This window comes from Lagopus leucura, unplaced genomic scaffold (genome assembly GCF_019238085.1).
Source record: "Lagopus leucura isolate 7727_CA_CO unplaced genomic scaffold, USGS_WTPT01 Super-Scaffold_1, whole genome shotgun sequence".
In the NCBI taxonomy this organism is placed as follows: domain Eukaryota; kingdom Metazoa; phylum Chordata; class Aves; order Galliformes; family Phasianidae; genus Lagopus; species Lagopus leucura.
Genome location: NW_024962250.1, coordinates 29,620,785 through 29,644,694, shown reverse-complemented (window position 1 = coordinate 29,644,694; position 23,910 = coordinate 29,620,785). Strand labels below are relative to the sequence as shown.

At 34.2% G+C, this 23,910-nt stretch overlaps 1 protein-coding gene across 5 annotated transcripts in view; it reads right to left on the bottom strand.

Annotated features, from left to right (window-relative positions):
- Window positions 1-6,223: 6,223 nt before the first annotated feature.
- Window positions 6,224-23,910, bottom strand: part of PAPOLA (poly(A) polymerase alpha) — a 38,932-nt gene continuing 21,245 nt past the window's right edge. The window contains exons 12-22 of one of the 5 annotated variants that reach the window (XM_042866689.1): window positions 23,416-23,500; window positions 18,918-18,971; window positions 18,024-18,143; window positions 16,388-16,497; window positions 14,865-14,986; window positions 14,036-14,178; window positions 13,079-13,176; window positions 11,528-11,748; window positions 11,091-11,153; window positions 9,076-9,147; window positions 6,224-7,059 (exon numbers count right to left, since the gene is read on the bottom strand). In XM_042866689.1, coding sequence (XP_042722623.1) covers window positions 6,964-7,059; window positions 9,076-9,147; window positions 11,091-11,153; window positions 11,528-11,748; window positions 13,079-13,176; window positions 14,036-14,178; window positions 14,865-14,986; window positions 16,388-16,497; window positions 18,024-18,143; window positions 18,918-18,971; window positions 23,416-23,500 — 1,184 coding nt within the window. In that variant the 3' untranslated portion in view covers window positions 6,224-6,963. Of the gene's footprint in view, window positions 7,060-7,099; window positions 8,965-9,075; window positions 9,148-11,090; window positions 11,157-11,527; window positions 11,749-13,078; window positions 13,180-14,035; window positions 14,179-14,864; window positions 14,987-16,387; window positions 16,498-18,023; window positions 18,144-18,917; window positions 18,972-23,415; window positions 23,501-23,910 lie in introns of those variants that run through there. The other 4 variants (XM_042866432.1, XM_042866518.1, XM_042866596.1 and 1 more) reach the window with 4 other exon arrangements.

Sequence of the window (23,910 nt, the reverse complement as noted above, 5' to 3'; positions counted from 1 at the left end):
AATTTATTATATTAGAACATCAAATAGTAACAAAAGGTAAACTATCCCTATTGCAAATAAAACTAAATGCCCATAATGGATTTCCATATTATCTCTGAAAAATTAATGGCCAGAAAGGAAAAGCAACTATTTTTGGTGACTGTAACAAATGCCAAGTAAATCAAATGTAAAAGTATTACTAATGTTAAAAAAAGTCCTAATAGTACTAGATCAAGCTTGCTGGTTTGACTTTATCTGCAAAGACAGAACATCTGGTGCGCTTCTGGCTAGACAGGTCTTACTCAGAACAGCACTACAGAGACTAAAATCCAATTCCTACACCTTTAGAACAAACAAAGGCAAGTTAGGTTACATCGCTGCGTTAAAAAATAAATTGACATAAATTGGTGGAGACTCCCCAGAATTAAACCAGCATTTTCATACAACAAACTCAAAATTTGTGATTTAAAAAGAGAGAAAGAGAGAAATAGAAGCCTGATGCAAAATTTAATTGAAGAAATTAACTGTGTTTATATCAACAACTGAAAATATATTAACTACATCAATTCAACATTTGATTATTCACCAAATTACTCCGAAGTTTTACCATGTGCAACTTAAAAGCTCACAGAAAAGGAAACTTTTATTGCTGTATATATATATATATATTTTAATTAAGAATGACAAAGAATCTATATAAAGCATTAACTTGTGGATTCATTGGTGAACTACTACACATTTCAACTTGGTTTAAAAACAAATTAGTTAACAGATTGTCCTAAGAGAACAACCCTGGTAAAATTCAATGATAGCATTTGTACAATTTGTCCACAGAAAATGAGCTACCAGCACTTAAAATGTGGTCAGATAGAAAAGATTAATCTTCCTCCTGTACATACATTCAAAAGCACAACATGAAAGCAGGCTACTGAAACTGCTTCTAAGTAACTGCTTTTGTTTAGGATTGTAAGAATATCTTTTTCACTACTTACAGAGAGAAAAAAGTACCCCTAGATGAGATATTGCCTTTAGTGGTCAGAGGGATCATTAGCATATAGAAAATCCACACACTGTTCTGGACGAAGATAAGAAGCAGTAGGAATAATCACTAATAACTCTAATATCCTGCATGAGCAGATGGCCCAAAGTATCAAATGTTTTATCGGTCTTTCTGTTTCTTACGCGGTGACGGATAAAAATTATACATGATAAACTGTCGCTGAGACAATGAATGCTTCCATCCATCATTCCCATCTTCTCTTATTCCAATCATGTGATTGAGTTGAATCAAGTTTATGACATCTTGGCAGGGACATTCCTACAGAAGCTAATATCTAGACTGAATACATGAATAATGCATTCATTCCCCATTTAAAAAAAAAAAAAAATGTTGATTTTAAGAACAAAGCATCTCCATTTCACTCCATTGACCCAGTCCACTGTGAAATACTTCAAAAGCACTACCAGATCATTCAGAAAAATTTTAAAATGTATCTGCACTATCCTTTATATCACTGTTTAAAGCAGTATTTGTTCTCAAGTCAAAATATATATATATATATTTTTTTTTTCTAAGTGTGATTATCCTAAATAAAGAAAATCTTACTTTAACAGTGCACGCTAAAAATCTAATAGAAATTCTTCATAGAAGCTGCAGACTCCTCTCTCCCCATGCACTGAACAGTCTTGGCACAGCGTCCAGGCATGGCCAGCTCTCTGCTGGGGGCAACGTTCTTGGCTGTGAAGGCAGAGCATGCCCTCTGTCACTCATGGCGAGTAGTCCTGTCCAACTGTCTCTTTTCGACAACTTTATCATCAATCTCTTTATTAACAGCTCCACTGCAGACTGAGAACACAAACAAGGACAATGCGCATGCCAGATTTCTGGAAGGCACATAGCACCAGACACTATGCAGGGCAAGGTTTCAGTAAATCCAAACCAGAAGCTGCAACTCAAAATTCTCACATGCTGTTTTGAGAAGCATCATGTATTTGATTCAGAAAAGGAAACCTGAACAAATCCATGTTTCTCTGTTGGGAAAGGTAGGGAGGATGGAAAAGACAGAAAGTTGTTTTTCAAACATCAGCGCCCCCCCAGTCCAGTTTTAACACCATCTGAAATATACTATCAATGAAGCGTACACAACCAAACATTCTGTTCAACTTTAATAACTGTATCTGCCTTAGGTTAGTATATTATTATTAAGTGAAGCAAACATCTTAGAAATAATCTCAGATTAATCAACAACTTTGAAGTGCTGACTTTTAAGCATGCAAAACATTTACTTAAGTAGCCTTAACGAAGAAAATTACTTTTCAAAAGATGAACACAAAATGTATTCATAAAATAGATGTGCTAGATTGCAAGACAGAAAAAAAGACAAGCTGTCCGGTATCTGTGTGGGCCGTACTTATTGGGCAGTTTAAATGCATTGGCTATTTGCTCAAGTTAAATAAATAAATGCAGCTTTACTTAGCCAGCAGGTTGAAGTTTTTATAACCATACATCAGAAGTAAATTTCCTCTTTATCCTTTCCTATTACTTATCTGGATTCAAGTTCTTATTTAAAGATGGAAATTTACTGCAAAACCAAACATGATAATATCTGCATATCCCAGGTATGGTTTTTTTGTTTGTTTTTGAACTATTAGGAAGCTATTACATTTCACTTACATAACTCAATACCTTGCAAGCTTATAAGGTAAAGGTTTCATAATGCATGTCATATTCTTAGTGTATTCAAACGTTCCACTAGAAAACAAGAGTCAGAGAATTAAAGTCATTAAAAAAAAATTAAAAGATATGCCAAAAAATGAATTAACCAGATCACAGTTGCAGTGTAGAAGGAGGAGGGGGAAGGGAGGAGGAATCAACCATCAAAACAGAAAAAAACACTGCATCCCAAAAATAGCATCCCAGGATTTAGACAGAGCACTACAAATTAGCTATGCCTAAACTTTAATAAAAAGCCGTGAAAGCTTTAAAGTCCAATAAACGAAACAACTACAGCAACACACATGGGACATTCAGCAGTGGTTCATTGTATTATCTTTTTCATAATAAAATGTGCCCTCTGCAGTTCTATATCAAAGTTCACATTCCTTTGGTGACGACAGCAGCAGATGTTTGATGTTTGTAGATATTTCAAATTATTAGTTTGAACTTTGTAGGCGTATCAAACTGCATCTGCTTCTATCAACAAACCCAAGATGTTTTATTTCTACTAAGCAGAGTCTTAGCTCTACTAATTTGATTAAAGTAAAATAAAAAATGGTTTTTACTGATGTACTTGCAATATGAGCATTTGTATCTTTAAAAAGTGAACCTATCAAGAACAAAGCTAATGTACTGTGTACAGATAAATATGAGTGTACGATCAAGATGTACTTCTATAAGTGATAAAAATTTGGTATTGTTCAGCAACAATGTCAAAAAGAGATTAATCTACTTGTCTAGTGTATTTATAAATTCACATAAGACATGCCACAATCACTTTAACATGTGAAATGCCTTCTGCAACAACATAAGCAATAAAAACATTCTGTATACCATCAGTGGTTTCTCTAGCATTATTCCCAGCACTTAAGAGTAGATTCTGGCTTCAATAATATCTAGCAGACTCTTGTTATACGGTCTTTTTTTCATTATTCTAGGAGTTGAAGTACTCACTTTTTACTGTTTGTTAAAATTTGTTCTCTTATTATGATACACATACTATCATTTGATATTCTCTACTGCTCAGTCACTACACACATGACAACCAGTGTCTGTCAACATACTGTAGCTAAAAACACACCAAAGCATGGTTTGCATACTACAGCGAGGAAACACAATTTTAGCTAAAACCTATCAATTCAGAAGTCTGATTCAAATCAGCATGTCCAAAGCGATCTGTTAGTAACACGGCTTGTGAATGTTAATTATTCTGGCTATAACAGCAATTTTCAATGTCATCTTTGCAAATCCTTATGAATTCATGAACTTCCAGAACGCAGAACAAACCTATTGAAGCCTACTGTTGGTAGGATGAGAAACACTGAACAGAAATCTGTACATCTACTTGCAGATTTTTATTGGTTGGAAAGAATAGAAAGGAATTAAAGCCATAAATAACATCAGTGATGAAGGGGAGAAGGGATGGGCAAGATATAAAGATGATGAATCTGTTCTAAACAAGACAAGCAATTGCATGCTGTGAAAAATATATACAACACAAAGGTCCATTGTTTTAGGCACGGTAATTATAATATGAAGACCATAATCATCAGTGGTTTTAGCAGTTGAAGAAATTTTAGTCAAAGGGGGGCTACTTAAAGTTACTCACATCAAGCATTTGGAGGATTGGGCTCATGCTGATACAAAGATCAATCAAGCGATGCAGTTATCTGTAATTTTTACTTTTATTTCAGGGCAAGCTTATACTGTTCCACAAGAAACAGTGCCATCTGCTGACAAAAGAAGTAACAGCAGAAAAAAGGAGTATAAGACAGCAAGACTGTTAATGATTTTCTTAATAAACTTAGTTTCAACTTCTAAAGAAAGTAGTGAATCCCCAGATTGTTTATGCACATTTCTTCTGGTACTGTCTAATAATTTAAAGTTGAGACGGAATCCTAATCAGAAGATGAGGAAGAGATGTTCTTTAAGCATTTTGGCAAGCTACATCTCCGTCCTCAATCCCACTGCACAATCCACAGCCTCTCCCTTTCACAGACTAGAACTCAACATCCTGTTAAGAGTTACTTTCTACATACAACATGCTTATTACAGAATGTTGATCTATGCTGCATTTCTTTTCGATCATGTTGAAATTTGTATTAGCAGAAAGATCAGGAGAAAAGTATGAATTCAGAGTAAAAACACTTTCGTACATTTAGAAAAATGAGGCAACTATGGGATTGTGCTGTTTTTTATTGTGTTTTCAATGGAGAAATACATCATCTGTTTACAAAATAGCTCTTGAAAAATACAAGGAGTACAGATACTATAAAACAAAGCAAACTCCAGTCATGAGACACTACGTACATCATGCGAAAGCAACAGTCTGATCTCCAGGTTATGAAAACTAGAATTAAAAAGTCACTATACAGAAAAGTTCCAAGTTCCCAGCTTGGCAAAACTTGGGTGCAGTTACATGAAACGTTTAATAAAATGAAAAAGATTTTTTGATGTGTAAACAAAATGACAAGACTAAAATTGTGCCTGGCAATTTCGATCTAAACTCCATAGCTACACAAAATACACAGACACCTTGTACACTTCAACTGTTAATATAACCTTCTTTGGGAGGTGGACAACAGCAGGCTGCACAGGGCAAGGAAAAGTGAAGATCTGTATACTAGACTTCTTAGACAAATGGCAGAAAAAAAACAAAAAACCTTCAGTTACTGCACAGCCTAAGTAAAAGATAAGCTACACTCTGACTTTGGAGAATTAATTTAGAAGGATAAGGGGAAGAGTGTAAGTAATTTAATTTTAACATGAAAGATGCACGTGTAAAGAGGATGGAGCACAATGGGGGAAGAGAGTTCATAAAACATGCTAATCAAAGTAGGGGAATATGATTTGATATCCCACATATCAAATAAGTAACAGTAACATGAAGTTTGTTATCTACACTTGTTATTACTGCTGATATCCCTCATATTCTTCCATACTGCTCCTCTTTGCCATGAGAGATTCAGTTCTTTCAAAAGAAATAGTTGTTACTTATCTTTTTTTATAGGACTACAGAACAAAAAATAGGAGTAAGAGAGCTTAGTAGATGTCAAGTGCTTACTAGAAATAATATTTTTAAAAATTCAATGTTGTTCAGTATGTAAAACTATTTTTGATGAGTCATCTAAAAACAAGAAGTTTAAAATTCTTGGGGAAAAATCTTTTTTCCTTTATTTAAAATTTGAAACTTTTAAATGCATACAGAACTTTTATGGAGTGTACAAAAATCATCTCATATTTAGTGATTCAGAGGCCATCAAGACAGGTGTTACATTTCACAGGCACACAGATTTACTTAAACACTTCAGTGATGGGACAAACTTTTGAATTTGTGCCTACAGGCCACAAGGTATTATGATTATGTAAGGGAAAACAAAAAACGAAAAACAATATTATGGTCTGGCTTGTTTTTATTTTGTATAACTATTGTCCTATACGGTGCATACAAGCTGCAATAAAAACCCCAACACTAAATGCAAAAGCTTTTCCCAAGAAATACAATAAAGAGCTCAAAAAGGAAATAAGTTTGATTAGTTCAAAGGAAAGTTTATTCGCTGTTTGACTGCTGATCTGTATGCACCTTAAAACAATCCTATAAATAAAAGTAGACAACATCTTAATCAAGTCCCACCAATACCAAAAACTTCCCAATTACTTCCTCAACATATGTCTCATTACCCCAGGATTGGACATTCCACTTGAAAGGCTTACTGCTGCTTGATGGCAGTTGAACTAGATACACTATACACTTTGTCTTCAATGTATAGCATATCATAGATCATCATCCCATTCGCAGATTACTACTGAAGAGATTCATCAATAAAATGAAAACGCATCAGCTGAAGATCTAAGATTAGTCATACTCCAATAAAAAAAAAAGTACATAAAAGTGCATTTAAGGGATTCTTATGCCAGTTTTATCTCAATTTTGAAACAATGCATCAAACAAATTCAATCAGTATGTCAAATATGGATACAAATAGTGTTCATGTTTTTAAAGGCAGTAATCCTTTGAAATACTTAATGCAACTGTTGCTAACACATTAATAGTACTCCTGGCTTCACATACTAACCTGGACTTCCAATCAAGTGGTGATTTTAGCCCAGAAAGGGAAGTGCACAAAATATACCTAAATCCATTTCCGATCATGTTCTAGTCTTGCACTCTCTGTTCTCCTTTTTTTTTCTTTTTTTTTTTTTTTTCTAGCATTAGAAGACAACAGGTTGAGTTGGCAGATATTGTTTATGGACCCCTGAGGTTGTTTTTACCGGTTCAATCTCAATTTTATTGAATTCTTGATAACAGGAATAGGATTTGCAGGGAGAGCAGGGATATCGGAAAGATCTGTACTGGGTGTTTTCTGAAAAGAAAAGAAGAAGTTTGTTTGTATTTTAACTGTAAATTACAGGAATACTGTAGAAATTGGCACCAGTGTTCAACAACAAATCAAATCTTGAGTAGTTTAAAACATACCAAGATAAGGATAATTACAAACTATAAAGACAGAAGCAGATATTCCTTTTGCCTACATAGCCATTTTTAACAACAAAAAAGTGCAGCTATCTCTTTCAAAGTCTGCATCTCCTTTTTCCACGCTGCAAGAAACTAGGAGGTGCTGCAGAGAAAGCTGAGCCTACTAAGAGTCTGTACCATAATAAAGATATAATATCCACCTAATAAGGTTGACATCTGCTATCAGATGAAGACGTTTAATATTTCAAGATTGCTATGAATAACTCAGTAACTCAGTAACACTCTTACGGATTGAAGATGAGATGGCTGACCCCTATGCAATTTGTGTCCTTCTACATTTATACTTCAGATTTTTTAAGAATACATTTTGATCGAATTTCCAGAACGAATTAAAATAGATTAACATGGAGATAGTATGATAAAACACTGCTATATGACCAGGAAAAGAATTCCACATTAAAAATACCCTGAATACTTTTGTCTCCCTTAATAATAATTAAATCTTGTTTGCCTAGGTTATTTCTAAAACCAAGAAAACACTCAATATTCAATACAATAAATTAATTTCTTACATGCCTTAGAGGCCTTTATTTTTAAGCTGCTACCCCTTCATTTGCCTTCCAGTTTTGCATATTATTTGACATCACAATAATTCAGTTATTATTTATTACTTCACACAATTTAACAGAAAATGTTTTCTTATGTTACAAACATTCAAAATTAGTATAAAGAACATTTCACATATGGGAAAAACTGCATTAAAATGACTACTCTCAACAGTTGCTTCATTAAAATGAATCAGCAGAGTACGCTGACTGATGATGGCAAAACACAACACAAAAAAGATTCACAGCAAAATAGCTTTGATAACCCTCCTTCCCCACCAACCTGCACCCAGTAGCCCACTGCCTGGTTCATGCTGACCTGCATTGTTTTCATGTCCTGTAACACAAGCAATGTTCTAGAAGCCAATGAAAATATTGAAAAAGTGACAGAAGAAGCCCAACATAATTTTATAGTTTCCAGATTACCTTTGCTACAGTAACAACTACTGTATTTGTAAAAACTAGAACACTTTAGTAAAAATCTCTTAATAAATGAAATAAATTTGGCATACGTGATCTTTAAAGAAACTAATTTCCTTGAAGTAGTTTGAAGTGCCCACATAACATCTACAATTTCTGCTAATTTTGGTACCTTTATTAGATATTGCTCACGTGGTCTGCTCATGTAGTTCAAAAAGCCTGTTAACAAATACTACTATTGCAATACATCCCCATTTTCAATCAATACATTTACTATACATCATCTAAAGAGCAGAGCGAGCATAAAACAATTTGCAATTGTGAGCTTTTAATCAGTAGAGCAACAAGTAAGGCTTAAAAATGCCAGTAAAGATGTTCTCCAGAAGTGATTATAATACTAGGAAAGAAAGCTTAAGAGACTATCACAGAATGCTACTTACGTTCCTTCACCAGCAGTGAAGTGAGATAGTTGGCTAATAAACTATCAGAACAGAACTTCTCTCTCCCCTCTCACACCAAACACCAGAATCTGAAGCCAACTTTCTCACATTTTCAAACTCTACCAGGACATCTTCGAGCAGCAGCTATTTAAAGCATTTTTTTCCTTGTTAGAAAGGATTATTCTGTGATGTGCAAAGCACAAAGGAATAAACTGAGCCCCTTACTTTGAAGGCACAATTCAGAAGAGCGAATCCAGCTTCGGTCAGTTTGTATGGCAAGCCATACATGTTTAGCTACAATGCATATTCAATAAGATCAATGACCATCTAAAACACAAAAATTGTGACAGTAACAACAAGCAACTTTATTTTTATTTCGATATTTTCAGCACAGACCAACATATAGAAACAGAAATCCACTTTTTTCAAAACCAGTACCTGAGGAGCTTGCAAAGTTGTCTGAAGATGTTCCATTTGGGAATTAACACTCACTTCCGTATCCAATAGCTCCTAAAAATAAACAGATAAGGAACCACGTCTAAGGCCTTGATGAAGTCCAGATAGATAATATCAGTGCCTCTTCCCTTGTCCACTACCAGAGTTACACCATCACACAAATCAACGATGTTGGTTGCAGCAGGGCGCTGGCCTTCTCAACCTCAGCTATCTAGCACCATCCTATATACTTCCCCCAGGTTACTTGCCCATGCTTCCACTGCCTGTGAATTTTCTTCTTGCTCTCCATTTTGAGCAGCACACTAAAAAATGTTTTGCCCACTAGGAATTTGACAGCAACACAAGCCACCTCACTTCTCATTTGTTGATTGGTACACCACCCATAGCTTTTAAGCAGAATCCTATAGGAAAAAGTTGTGTGTCATTCAGTTTATTAAAGAAAAAGGGTAGTATCAAGAAAGACTATGTGACAGATTAATGCACTTCTTGCAAAATTTGACTGCTTTTCCACTATGATGAATTGAGTAAATTCGTTCAATGCTACAGAACTAAGCTGAAGTCATTGAACACACTTCATAAACAGCTGAAGATCAGGACTAAATTCCTACGTAATCAAAATACAGAAGCTGTTTCAAGAACTGAACATTAATTTCATTGCTCAGTATTTCATTTCTTTTTTAGCAGCCCCCCTACACTTATCACTATAGACCAAGTTATCCTCAATCCCTACACATAACTGCATCTTCCTGCCCCAGTAGTTTTTTCAAAAATAGAAGGACTGAAGATACTTTAAGAGTTATTTGTGGAAAATGAAGCCAGAAGAAAGGTAAATTACTTAAGCCCACTTTTACAAAGGTTGCAAATAAACACTGTTTTTAAATTCACATATATATAGATTTGTTACTGAGCAAACTGATAACAAGGTTAAATTCACCATTCTGCCAGAATAGTATTTCTGCTACTTTAGTAAATTAGATCAGTTTTTTCTACGATCAGATGAACATCTGTGGGGCATTAAGTGGGACTGAATGACTAAAATAGGACAGTGGGTCATTCTCCTTTTAATGAAAGCCTGTTACTTAAAATTGTACCAAACAATAAGCCACACCCTACTAAGAGGTTTGCATTTCAAAGCAGTAAAAAAAACAAGTCCATGTTAGTCAAGAAGTCTATTCCCTCAAGTCCTACCATACAAATTATGGACATAAGATTTAGACAAGACTACAACAGAGCCTAACAGGATTACCTACAACTTTTATAATTATCTGTATCCAAAGGATCTAACTTCGACATTAGGATTAAATGCTTACAACCATTTCTGCCTTCACCTGTCTTAAGTTCAAAGCAATTTCAAGGTGACTAAATAAGATTTTTCATTGAAGGGTGTGGAAGTTAAACACAAGTATTAAAGCATACTAGTTATTTTAATTTCTTGGCATATTTTCCACTGCATTCCAAGAGTACCAAGACATGCCCTATAAAAACAGTGTAAGTGGTTATCATAAAGCTAAGGACAGACCATCATCCTTTCCACCAATGGTAAGCAAAAATATTGCCTGGCAATTTACAAGATACTGTAGGAGCACACCTGGACCTCTGGAAGTCCCCAGAGGCTGTGCTACAACTGCACAAAATATCCATCAGAAAAGACTTTATATAGCACCATTCATTTCCCCACAATCTAAAACCTGGCAAGTTAGCACAAGCTTTTTTTTTGTGTTATGCATAACACAGTAGGAATGACCAGCAAAAAAAAAATAGATCACTATCTATGTGTCAACAGACTTGGGGAGAAGGTAGACTAGTATCAGGTAACATACTGCAATTTGTTAACATACCCTTTAAGAAGAACATATGAATTTGATGTCTTTAATGGAGAGTCTATACTATATCTACAAGTACTACCAGTCATTTCTAGGGTAAAAAAAACCACAGTGATTTTCCAAAGTAAGAGCTGCAATGAATGCAGGCAAATTATATAGACCAGTGATAGATACCTTTGTTTCCATTCTCTCATGCTCATTCACATCTACACAGCTAGTAGCTTCACTTATTTCATCCTGCTGAAATGCACACAAAACAAGAAAACTATTACCAATAATGAAAACATTAGTTAAAAAACAGAAGAAAATACAGAGAAAGAATTAACTGCAATGCATAACATTATACTCAAAACTGCTTTTAAGAATTTAGAATCTAAGTACTTGTGCTGATGCATTTGTATGTGTCACATGATGAGTATCAGCATAATACAGAACATAACACCTTAGTAAGCTGAATATACAAAGAAGATGCAATCAGAGGAGGAAATACACAAAACTAACAAAGTATTTGAAATCTGGAACATGTGAATCAGTACTCAGAAGCAGAAATTAATATTCAAAGTTTTGGATTGAAGCACTGCAAAATGCTACAATCTCAAAATCTCAAATACCTCTTCAATTTTCATTTTCTTGGGAGAATCTTCTTTATGGGGAGAAGATGTCCTTTTCACTGCTGTGACAGGGCTAGGCGTTTTTGTTGCAACATTTCCTGAAATTCTGGGTGATGGATTTAATAGATGTGTTGAGGAAGCAATTCTAGAGATGGTAGGCTTTGGTGGTGGAGAAATGGCTGGTTGTGTGGCAGTTTGAGGAATGCTTTCATTTGAAGAACCTACAGGTAAATAATTTTAAAAGATTTAGCAAGATTAGTTCAGACAAACATTTCAGTTTCCAGTTACTAGTCCAGCAATCATTAATCAAATAGTCTTCAAGAAATTGGAAAAGTTGGTGGTAAAAGCATTCCATTTGGAACAGCAAATGTTTAGTTTCAAGCTCTTTCTAAAGGGAGAACTCACATACCAGACACAAGGCAGCGACAGCAGTGACACTCTGCTAGGCCTAATAAGCCCTGCTAAACAGCAGATTATACTAGCCAGGTGAAGCTCTGTGCTAATATACCTATTGTGTTCTTGGTACTCAAAGAAGTACTGCTTCTGTACTCAGCCATATGTACACTGCCTAAGAGTGCCTTAAATCCAAGGCAAATCTGATACTCCCTTTTTTCATAGAAGCCCTGAGTGTATCATTGCTCGGGCTCAGTGTACAAAACTATGAAGTGAGAGAGAATGACATAAACATCAGACATTCTCTACATCCTTTTGAAAAATGTTCCACTTAAAGCTATACCTCAACAGTTGCCTATCTCAAATCAATAAGTATATGTAGGATGTTTTTTCTCTATCCTATGATGAGAAAAAAATTACACACCTACTCATATTAATGCACTTGTAACATGATAAAAGAAATGAAAATCATAAGATTTCACCATGCTAAATTTCTGAGACTGATGAACTTTCACCTTGGAAGGATAACCAATCCCTTTTGCATCTGCTTTGGTTCATGTACACAGCTGAAGTACCAGCAAGCCAGCGACTCCTTTCTTAAGTGAACATTTTCACCAGATGCCTTTGTTACTTCACTAAAACATCAATTCTTTTCAGAAGTATGTTTATGTTTTCTTGTAGAAAATATAGAAGATAAAGCAGCACACACAGTTGGATATGCTTTAAAAGACATCACTAGGGAGCATTTGTTGTACTGAGGCTTTTTCACTCTTAGAATTCATTTCATGCAACAGGAGAAGGAACATGGGAGCAGTTTACAGGCAGTAAAGAACCACCCCTTGGATTTAACAATGAAATGGATTAAAAAGAAATGAAAAAAATTATCTTCCAGATTTGGACATTTTTTCTCATTAAACCAGTCAATCTGTAAACATCATCTACACTGGAAAACTTTATTGCTAGTGCAAGTGGCAAACAAAAGAATAAACAAACACTGCTGTACAAAATACCCTGCCGTGATTTCCCAAGTCTAAAAATATTAGTTTATCTGTTTATCAAGCAGAGTATGTTACAGCACATATTTAATGAAGACCTCAATAGAAGAAATACTGCTCTACAAAAATCAATAGAAGCAATGTACTACATCATTTTCCTTACCCCCTGAGCTTTCACTGGAATTTGTTTGTGGCACAGTGACTTCAGAAGCCTGTATGTTGGTCACAGATGCTGCTGTTACAGCTGGCGCAGGACTGCTTCTGCTAGAAGAAAAAAATGAAAAAATGCTTAATATGAGTAAAGCATGCCTATCCACTTTTCATCACCACATTGTATACGTGGCCACTACAGCTGAAACAACCTACATTACAGAGTACATCACACAGTTTTATGCCATAAAGTGTGAAGTGTGAAGACAGAATTTAGCATTAGTCATCTATGAAACTTGAGCAAATACAGCTTTATAGACTGGCAAGAAACTGCATTAAAAAAAAAAAAAAGGCAAAAGTTCAGGCAAGTCTGATCAGATGAGATACAGGGGGAAGTATAGCAATTATTTTCCCTTGGGACAGAACAACAATGATATACAAGGACTGGAATAGAAAGACTGTTTTCAATCTACATGCACCACTGCAAATGTAAGTCCTGCCCGGATCTTCTCAGCAAAACCTGGGATTTCACACGACAAAATTTTCTTCCCTCTCTTTTTCATGAACTACAGAAACTGTGTGTTTAAAAATAAGACAGGTTAAGTTATACTTCAATTGTGACATGCCAGATACTGTATTTGCCCAAAAACTCCATATTCTCACACTTCAACTTGCTGTTCACAACCTCTCACAGCCCTACTACTATGGTGACTAAGTTTTTGTTTCACCTTTTCTATGCTCTCGTATCCAATGTCATAACTCCTCATCTTAAGCCCAGTGCTGTGCTGCTCCCCATCCCACAAACGCAGCTCTGCTCTAGCGTTCAAACTGGAACCGCAGAAGTCTTCAAGTTCCAGTCTGAAATATTTACACCCCAACATAACAGTACTATCTTGTGAATGCAGTACTTGCCATACTTAAATACAATTCAGGAACAGAAAGTAGCCTCAAGACTGAAAGTCTTCATTACCCCTGAGAACTTCCAGAACTGTTCAATGGACTCGTCTTCATAGCACTAGTAGGCGAAGGCACAGACGTGCTGTTATCACTGTCCATAGACAAGTCTAGGCTGCTGTCATTCAGAGCTGTCAGTCTGACTCCTTCTGTTGAATGCTACCATCCACAACACAAAAGAAAGTTATTAGGTTTAGTAAAGGACATAAATAAATAAAGTAAATAAACAAACAAAAAAGCAGATTCAAAAGACATGGAATTTTAGTCATGCAAAATATCAGCTGTTGCATCTGTGAAGAAAAAAGAAATGAGAGGTAATCTAATAGTGGTAAGCTTCCACTGAGCTAAGCACATACAAGTGCCCTAAATACAGTTATTTTCAGAAAAAAATCTGAAAAGAGGACTGATGTACAATACAAAATACGAATGGACAATTTTCCAACTATAAGCACTTACGTTGCCCATAATCAAAGATCAAGTACAGATTCAATGATGTTTAAAAACAGAAGATGAACTGTTTCTTTATTCTTTGCAGCTTATAGACACTGCTTTCACATTAGCTTCAAAATTAATAGTGACGTACACCAAAATTTACATTTTTAGGATACAAAAACAAATACAAAAACTTAAGAGACCATCTGGAACTTAAACAGCAAAAAGGTCACTGCTGAATATCAGTGGAGGACAAAAACCCTACTATGACATACGACTACTTAAAAAGATGCATGACTTAACATTTGCATTGCTCCCTGAAATGTACTGAAATCAAGCCTATTTGTAACAAAAAATGTTCTATAAGTTTAAAAAGTTCTTAATATAAAGCACTTAAAGTAAAAACAGTTTACCTTTTTCTTTTTCTGAAGTACATGATTAGGTAGCAGTTGGTGAAGTTGCTTACGTTTCACATGCCTTGCAGCAATCTTCATATCCATCTCAAACATCTTGCTGTTTATTGCTTGCCTATAAACTACACAATTAGAATAACATAAATACGTATCAAAGTATATTGCAAAGTCCACTTATTTGCCCTGGAAAAAATGATTTGTATTACAGAATATCTGTCACCCTCAAGAAAACCCTCTGGAAAAATAAGTGAACTGCCTACTACACAAACACTGAGAGCACAATCACAAAATTTGCTAATTTTATTGTTGAAACTGCATAAAAATTTAGATTATTCTGAATTTATACCCAGTAGAAGTTACTCTAAGTGAGGGGACATAAAAACCTCACACTAAGAAACTTTTTAAGTGGACCTCTGAAATCTTTGAAAATATAACCTAGACAAACAACTAGCTAGTAAGTGCATACAGAAGTAAAAAGATCCACAAAAGCACGTTTCTAAGTTCTGTAGCATGCTGGAAAGCATCAGTTTCCTCATGTTCATAGTTGCATTTAAATTTCTGCTCTTCCAAAGGCAAAAAGAAACAAAGAAAAACAAAGCAGGCAAGGTTTCTAGAATTCACCAAATTGTTTTGCTCTGAGATCCATTCATACTCTATTGAAGCCTAAAGACATAAGGATTTTAACAGCGAGTACAGTTCATTAAAAGCTCATGGCTTTTGGGTACTGCTTTGATAAAGAGACCAGCTATTACATTCTTGAACCCTCAGAATGTAAAATGATGCCTAGAGTTTCATCTTTACCCACTTACAATCAAAAGGGTTATTCCAACAGATTTTGGAAAATAATCATCACCTTGACTGACAAAGTCTCATCTAAATATAACCACATATACATACACACAGACAACAGCAGATATACATAATAAATACAGAACTTTCAATCCTAAACATAATCACACTCTTCCCATGTTATCAAATCATTCCTTATGAATTTCTAACATTCCAGAAGTTTTTCATGAGTGAAGGAATAAGCATTTAGAAAGAAAGTTGCTTGCATTTATGGATGGACATGAAACCAAAATTAAATATAGTATGAAATGCCATGCAATAAGACACTTTGTTCAAGAGTTCATTAGGTATCAGTTATAACCCACTCATAAAATCACTTTCACAAAAATATGAAAAAAACAAGCTTTGTATAAATGAAGTTAGGTGAGGCTGATTACATATTATAATCACATCTGCTTAACAAAGATCCAAATATAATTTATTATTTTAATGAGATCCAAAAGATTTGTGTTCATCACTTGGATCAATAATAATCAATCCAGTTATTCATCGGGAGCTTCTGGAAGCATTACAAATCACTACAAGTGTTTTTCACAAAATAACACTAACTCCTCACCTGAATCCTTCTATTTCTAGGTACAGATCTACTACTGAAAGAATAGATTATGAAAAAAACAGACAAGCAGCATGATGTAACAAGTTTCATATCTGAACATCTATAATACAAAACTCACCTGTATCTGTAAAAGACTGGATGTCATAAGTAAGATCCACACTTAAATTTTCAGAATTTTCAGTTTTCTTGAACACCAACCCAATCACCCACATTGTACGGTATTCTTCCCTGCAAAATTTTATGTAAAGTCATTTTTTTTTTTTACAATATCCACCAACAGGATAACCAGTTACTTGCTGACATTGCTGTTTCATTTCCAATATGAAGAAGTCACAAAACATACCATCTCCAGCAAATTTAAACCAAGATTACCAGTAAATAACATCATCTAACTAACTGTGCTTCTGCAAAGATTCTGATTTATTTAAGAGTTGTCACTGGTCATTGCAACCATATAGGAAATGGGAAACAGCAGCTTTTCAGCACCTGACCTCTAAGTCAAAATATTAACATATTCCCTGACTAAACAATTTCAATTTTGCCATCTATATTTGCTTTTAACTCTCAAATTTCTTAGCTCTAACTGACAGCAAAGTGCAGTTTTCAGGTAAGAAACTCTTCACTTTGACAGTTTACTCTCAGTTATTGTACACTGAAAATGAACTATCACATCCCATTATAGAATATATCAGAACACCTCAAGGCACCTGATATTTTAATTCCACGCATTTTCCTTGTAAGACTGTTTCAGAACAATTCCACCTTCCAATCAATTACTGAACAAATTACAGAAAGGCAGGTGAAGAACAACACTCCACTGACATTAGAAGAAGAGTCTTTACTAATAGCTTTGCCACATTCAGTCTTCTGAAATAAGAGGTAATCAGTGCATGATTATCTATGCAGTTCTATCTGTATTTACCTACTAAAATGAAGCTGAAGTTTTAGTGCCCTCTTTTATTCATTTTTTCACTTGGAACAAATATAATTTCTATATTTAACTTTTTAAGGTTAACAGCATACTGTCATTTCAAGCACCTGATGTCTGGGAAGACTGTATGAAAAGTAAACATTTTTTACATAATTCCCTACTTCTCCATTCTCGTAGTTCACAAAAAATTGTAATTCCTTCTAAAGGTAATTACAACACTATTTATACAGAAGCTGAAGTCTTAAAAAGAGAATTTTTAGCCCTCAGCTCCATCATTGTTCTGAGAGGTAGAGAATGGGAGCGACAGAGGGTGAAAGAAGTTAAAGAACCCCACAGAGTACTAGACGGCATTAAGTGCTTTGTATTCCCTTCAATGTTTTCAAATCTTCAAGAATTCTAGTATCAGCTTTTATCAAGTTTAAATGATATGCTTCTCAACTGCTAAATCTTACCTCATCTACTTAAGTTATTCAAAATTCACTTCTATCATGTTTTATTTTCTACTCAATTCTCAGTGCTGCCTTGTAATTAAAACTGTCATGCCAACTAATACCAGGATAGTCAATCAACAGCAGTGAAATAACAGTAGATAACAAGGAGTTACTATTATTTGCAATCATGCAATTACTACAATAATTAGTGAAGCACATTCCTTCTTTAAGACTCTTTTCTGGCTTAGACACATTCTTATACAGAACAAAGAGCGTCCGATTATAAAAACTTCTGAACAGCTGAAAACTGTATGCCCTTAGGGACCGTCACGAAAAATTAACCTAAAATTCTAAAAAAATCTTAGTTTATTAATTATCATATTTTTGCTTACTTGTCAGGATTCTCCTTGGGTGCTGGGAATGACTGTGGATTCACATGAGCCAGTGTAATGAACTCGTTTTTCTCCAGGTTTCCAACTAGAATACGGATTTTTGATTCCACCAAACCCACCCTGCATAAATGTTATTCATTAGTAAGTTCTCATTAATATGAAATAGAAGTATCAAACATTACATATCAGGCAGAAGCTGTTCGCATTTTGCTTACAGAAGTTTTTGAGACTACAAATGAACTAATGAACTATACATGACAAATTCAATCAATAAGCCGAGTAAGCGTGTTACAAAAACTTACACAAAGCAAGCTCTGAAATGAAGAATGCCCTGAAGCTTTATGATCTGCTTTTATAAGTGGATTTAAATAGCAAACAATTAAACATAAGTTATAAGTTAGCACAAAAGAACTCTCAGGTATTTCTGCCATTTTCTTTTAACATCCAATGTAGAATTTGAAAAGATGTGGAAGTTTCCAAAACTTGTCAGTCTTAGATCTTTAATAGAAAAAGAATGTAGAAGTAGGAATTTTTAGTTTGATAAAAATATTTCTAGAGATTGAACACAGACCTACTAACAACTGCTTCTTAATGCGCATAAAGCTTAAGAAAATAAGATTTGTGACGTGAATTTGGTAGTGTTGAAAAGAAAACCAATAAGTCTTCCAATAAAGCCAATAGTCTTCCTGTCCTAATCCTTCAATTTTATTGTTTTTCAGAAATATATCATCACCTTTGTTAAATTTTGGAACAAAAAAAATTACATTTTGAAAGTTTCACATTGCTTCATTAAAAATACACTGTTCAATCTCCTTGAATTCAAGGTTGACAGGTTTTAATCTGCCTTTTTTTTTTTTTTTTTTTTTTTATAATAATAGTAAGCTATGTACTTACCATTCTAGTCGTTGTTTTTCTGTCGGTGCACTTGCTAGAAGCACAATATAATGCCTTTGGAGATAAAGACAATATGCTATTCTATTTATGCTTCTAAAACTAGACATTCAAAGTTTAATATTAACATTAGTAAGGTCTACATTGCAAACTACAGATTATTAGCTTAGTTTTATTACAGGGGGTTTTATTAAATGGACAGAGGGGCTGTGTTCCCCAAGCATGTGACTAAGAGATTTCTCAAAGCATTTCAAGTTTTAGAATACTTGCAACAACACCTGAATGCCAATAACCTTAATAAAAAGCTAGGAACATAGCACCAATTGAAAAACAGCAGAGAAGCTTCCAAACATAGTAAGTGGGGATTTAGCTACTAGCGAGTCCTTGCAAGTAAAAGCAACTGTTCAATCATCTCTACACACACTAACTGTCCTTTAACATTAAATCTGAGTATTTAGATGAGATGTTACCATACATTCATTCTATGTCAGAAGTAATGCTGAATTATGGTTTACAAAAGTCTCATATCTGCATTTTAGAACCATCTAAAGAATTTTACAAGCAAAAAATGTTTCCTCTGGTGACAAATTCTTAAGCTCCCAATTATATTCCAGGATAACCAGTATTCACTTGCTGTAAGCAAGTTTCAAAGATACAAAATAAAAATGGTACTTTAATCAAGCAACCTAGGACAGTAAAAAGGAAGATGATTATCATGAACTTCAACAGCAACAATACAAAAAAACCTTTCTTTTAACCTGAGTTTATAATTGTGGGGTGGCTGACAACCTTACACATCTACAGTCAGGCTTTTCTGAAGCATACGATGTTGAAGCAGACTCTCCTAGCTAAATTAAACTGATTTACTCACTATACTGATACGGTCTACTTAGGTATTCTCCGAGCAGGATTTAAACATCACTACTACCATGAGGGTTTATACACTCATACATCACAGAAAGGAAAGCAAAGTCAATGCTGTTGGAAAAACTATGGTGCAAAGAGCACTCCGATACAACAGACCTTCAAACTGTAATAGTAGATCAAAATCAATAGACCGAACTGGTAACTATACATTTTTTGTATTTATCCACATAGGTGGAATACAACAGGGAGAGGAAAAGAATCTCTGGTGAATGCTATGGTCCTTTTAAATTCAGTCAGCAAATGTCACTGAACTACATGGATTCAAAATGAGACTCAAAAAAACCTGCCTTCTCTTTTAAGTAGCATGTTTTATCAACTTGTTTTTACATTTTGGTGGTATTAACCTCCTCATACAGAAAGCATTAAGGAGTTTTCCACACTGTTTTACTGAAGACTTCCTCCTTTCATCTCCTTCTTAGAATATCATGATTCTTATCACTTTTATTCCTAAAATCTCAATTATTGCTTTGGGCAAAAAAGAAAGTGAGGGAGAAGCTTAACAGATTTTTCCAAAACGTTAAATCTAAGTACACATGCTGCCACCTGAACTGGGTGTTGAGTCATGATGAAGGAACCCTAAAAAAACAAGCATTAAAAAAAATATTCAAACACCACAGAGGAGAATAAGGGTCCATTTCTCGAATTCCATATAAGTCATTCATTTCTAATACAGATTTCTTCTAAGGAGCACCAGAATAGTACTATCATACAAAAGATTCCTACATTATTACCTATCACTACATTAATGGATTTTATTTAATGGAAAAGACAAGTTAATCTTTTTGATGTTTTCTATCAGAGAATCAGAGACAAAACTGCAAGTGTTTGAGGAAACTCATTTTTCCAGGTAATAAGTACAAAACCAGACTTATTTAAAAAGTTCAGGGGAAAAAAAAAACCAAAAACAAAACATGGATTTCACACTTGTGAACCTCAGCTAAGCTGATAAACACAGAAAAAAAGCTTTCTTTATGAGAGTAAGATTGATGATTAGATATTTTTGCCAGGATAGTGCTAGGTATAACATTTAATTGAAAAATAAGAAAATATGAAAATTCCCCTCTCTACTCCAGAAAATACATGAAAATACAGAAAACCTCCTGATGGCGTTCACCTAAGATAAACATAATATTAGTTGGAAGTACTTCTTCTGAAAATAAATTTGTACTTATCCTTTCCCACTGTCTCCCCATCAGCATTTAGTTTTCCTAAGAGCAACTGAACACAGACATTATGAAACTGACTTGTATACACACATAAAAGTGAAGTATTTTTAAGAGACAAAAGGCTTCCTGAAAAACCCAAGAGCACATGAACTTGTTTGTTCATCTTTATTTGTACTAAACTTCCCAGGATTTACACCTACAATATACCCACTGCTTTGAAGTCCTATCAAGGCTACAAACCTTTTCAAATTATGCTCATATTTATCTATTTAGCAGGATATACCCTGGTAATAAAGGAAAAGCATAAGAGCTTTTCAAGTGTATTTCTCTCATCACCACACTGACCTCTTGGTTTTAAGTTCTAATTATTTCATTCTCGTGAAACAGTTCACAGTGATGTTATGTCCGCCTGAAATCATCCCTGTCATTTCCCTGCAAATTATTATAGCCAGCAATATAATTCATTACTGTTTTCCCACTATCTCAGAATTTAGAAACCACACAAAGTGGAGAAAGCACAACTCCCTCACACCAAGTAATTCTTGATGTAAAAAAAAAAAAAAATAATAATAATCAAAATAATTAACACAGATTTCCATATTTTCGCAATCTCTAATCTACTCAGCCATGCAGGTATGCAGTAGCCTCCAGATTTCTTTAGTTACACATCCTTGAAGTTTTAAACAAAGCTAATAGAGCAAAAGTGATTACGACCAAAATTAATGCTTAGCAATTAATTTCTACTGGAGAGTGACAGAGACTACTAAAGCTATCCTTCAAGGGAAGAAATGCTTTTAAAAGCATTTAAAAGCTTGTCTTACAGCAAGAATCAGATTTACCCTTATCCAGAAGAACACTAAACATAGCTTTGAGCTTCAGCAGGAACAAGTGAATAACACACACAATTTAAATAGGAAAAGAGGATGAACGGGGGCAGAAAAATATATACCTAGCTTTCAGATGGAGATTTGACCAATGAAAGCATATTTATTACACTCTTATGACTGCATATAATTATTTATTTTCTAACATTTACTAACCAAAGTTTTAAATAAACTTACTATGATGTAACAGACGGCATCTTGGGTAATTTAAATTAAAACATGCTCTATAATACCATACACGGTTAAAAAGAGAAAAAAAAAACAAAGATTTTGCGCACAAAATCTGAATCTTCAGTGCTGGCAAAAGCAATTTTTGTGGCACTGATAAAATTCTACAGCTGATACACAAAAGAAAAAAAAAAACTGATGAAATTGGGATTATTTCAAGTAACATTTAATGTTTCTTTCAAAAATAGGAAAAATATTACAATAAAGATATTAGAAGGAGCACGAACTAATTTATCTGCCGCCCATTTTTAACTTCAAAAAATAACAACTGTGCAGTGCCCCTTTGAGCATTTTCAAATTTTACCTCTAAGTTATAACATAAAAGCCATCCAATATTTTAAAGCTTTTATCATGCAAAAGATATAGAAACAAAACACAGACACATTATGAAGGTCATCAGTCTCTTTTAATGGGGGAACTGTATATTTCAATCTTGTTTGGATTAGTACATAACCAACCAACCACCCAGCACAGAAACAGCTGTAAAATATATTTGATTTCGATTCAAGAAAAATGGGTCTCCAATTTCAATTGAGGGCAAAGAAGATGTAGTCCATATTTAATAATTCATATTTATTATAAAAATACAACTTTCATCAATATACATTTAACAAGCTTCTGCCCCGCAAGTATATTACTAGAAACCCTAAAAACGTTGTGTGAACTTCAATTTTCCTCTTATTGTAGAAACATTACAAAATTAGCAAAGCTAGATGTGAAAATGTATTAATAAAGAGCCAAAAGCCTTAAGCTTTAATGAAAAAAGTCCAGTAGTAGCTAGTACATCTGGTAGTGAGTCAACACAAATGCAAAAATGCTTTATTATCAGAGTAAACTGTTGTCTGCAATGACAAAAGAAAATACACAGTATCAAGTATGTATTCACCTTGAACATTGACCTCCATAATTATTTTATCATCTTGATTCTCCTGAGAGGCAAGACCCATTTTTAGAATGCTTACTGAAACCAATAGATAACTTTTACACCAGTCAAACCAGTGGATTTATCTTCAATTTTATTGGCAACATACCAAATCTATAGTTAAATAGTGAAATTCTAAACACTGGGTCACAAACTAACAGGCTTCTGAATTACACCCTAAAGACACAAAGGGTATCCGATCATCTGGCTCATTTTCTAAGAGAAAGGGTAAGAGTGCATTTTCTCCTATATAGAAATATCCTAACAAAACAGTTATTGGATGTCAAATATATTTAAGATCCTGCACTACAGAGCATCATTAAGTATTTTAACTGATAAAACTTAAATATTCTGCCATGCCATAAAATACATACTTGTACTTTTGAAAGAAGTTTGGAGCTTCAAAAAGTTTGGACCACTCTGCCTTACTCAGCAAAATTTCATCTGTGATAGCAAGACCTAAATTATAGAAAAACATTTAAGCTTTTTTTTTTTTTTTTTTTTTAAATACAATCTTATATCCACAGAAAAACAGCTTATTAACTTAACAGATGTTATTGTAGGCAATTTTCCCCCTTCAAATTCAAAAGGAATCTACCAATGAGCTTTACATTCTATTCAGATCTTAAGTAATTATTTACAGATAATTTTTCAAAAAACATGCTCAAATTAAAATTAATTCTGACTGATGATTACATCTTTGTTTTCTTTGTAGCGTACACAGCAAAACTTAAATTTTCATGTTCACCAGAGTTCACTCCATGTTCACTCCAAAGAGATGCCTTTCACTGCTTCAATCATCTATACAAGCTTTTTTTCAATCACCCGTGCAAGGGTCTTTTTTTGTTTTGTTTTTTTTTTTTATGATG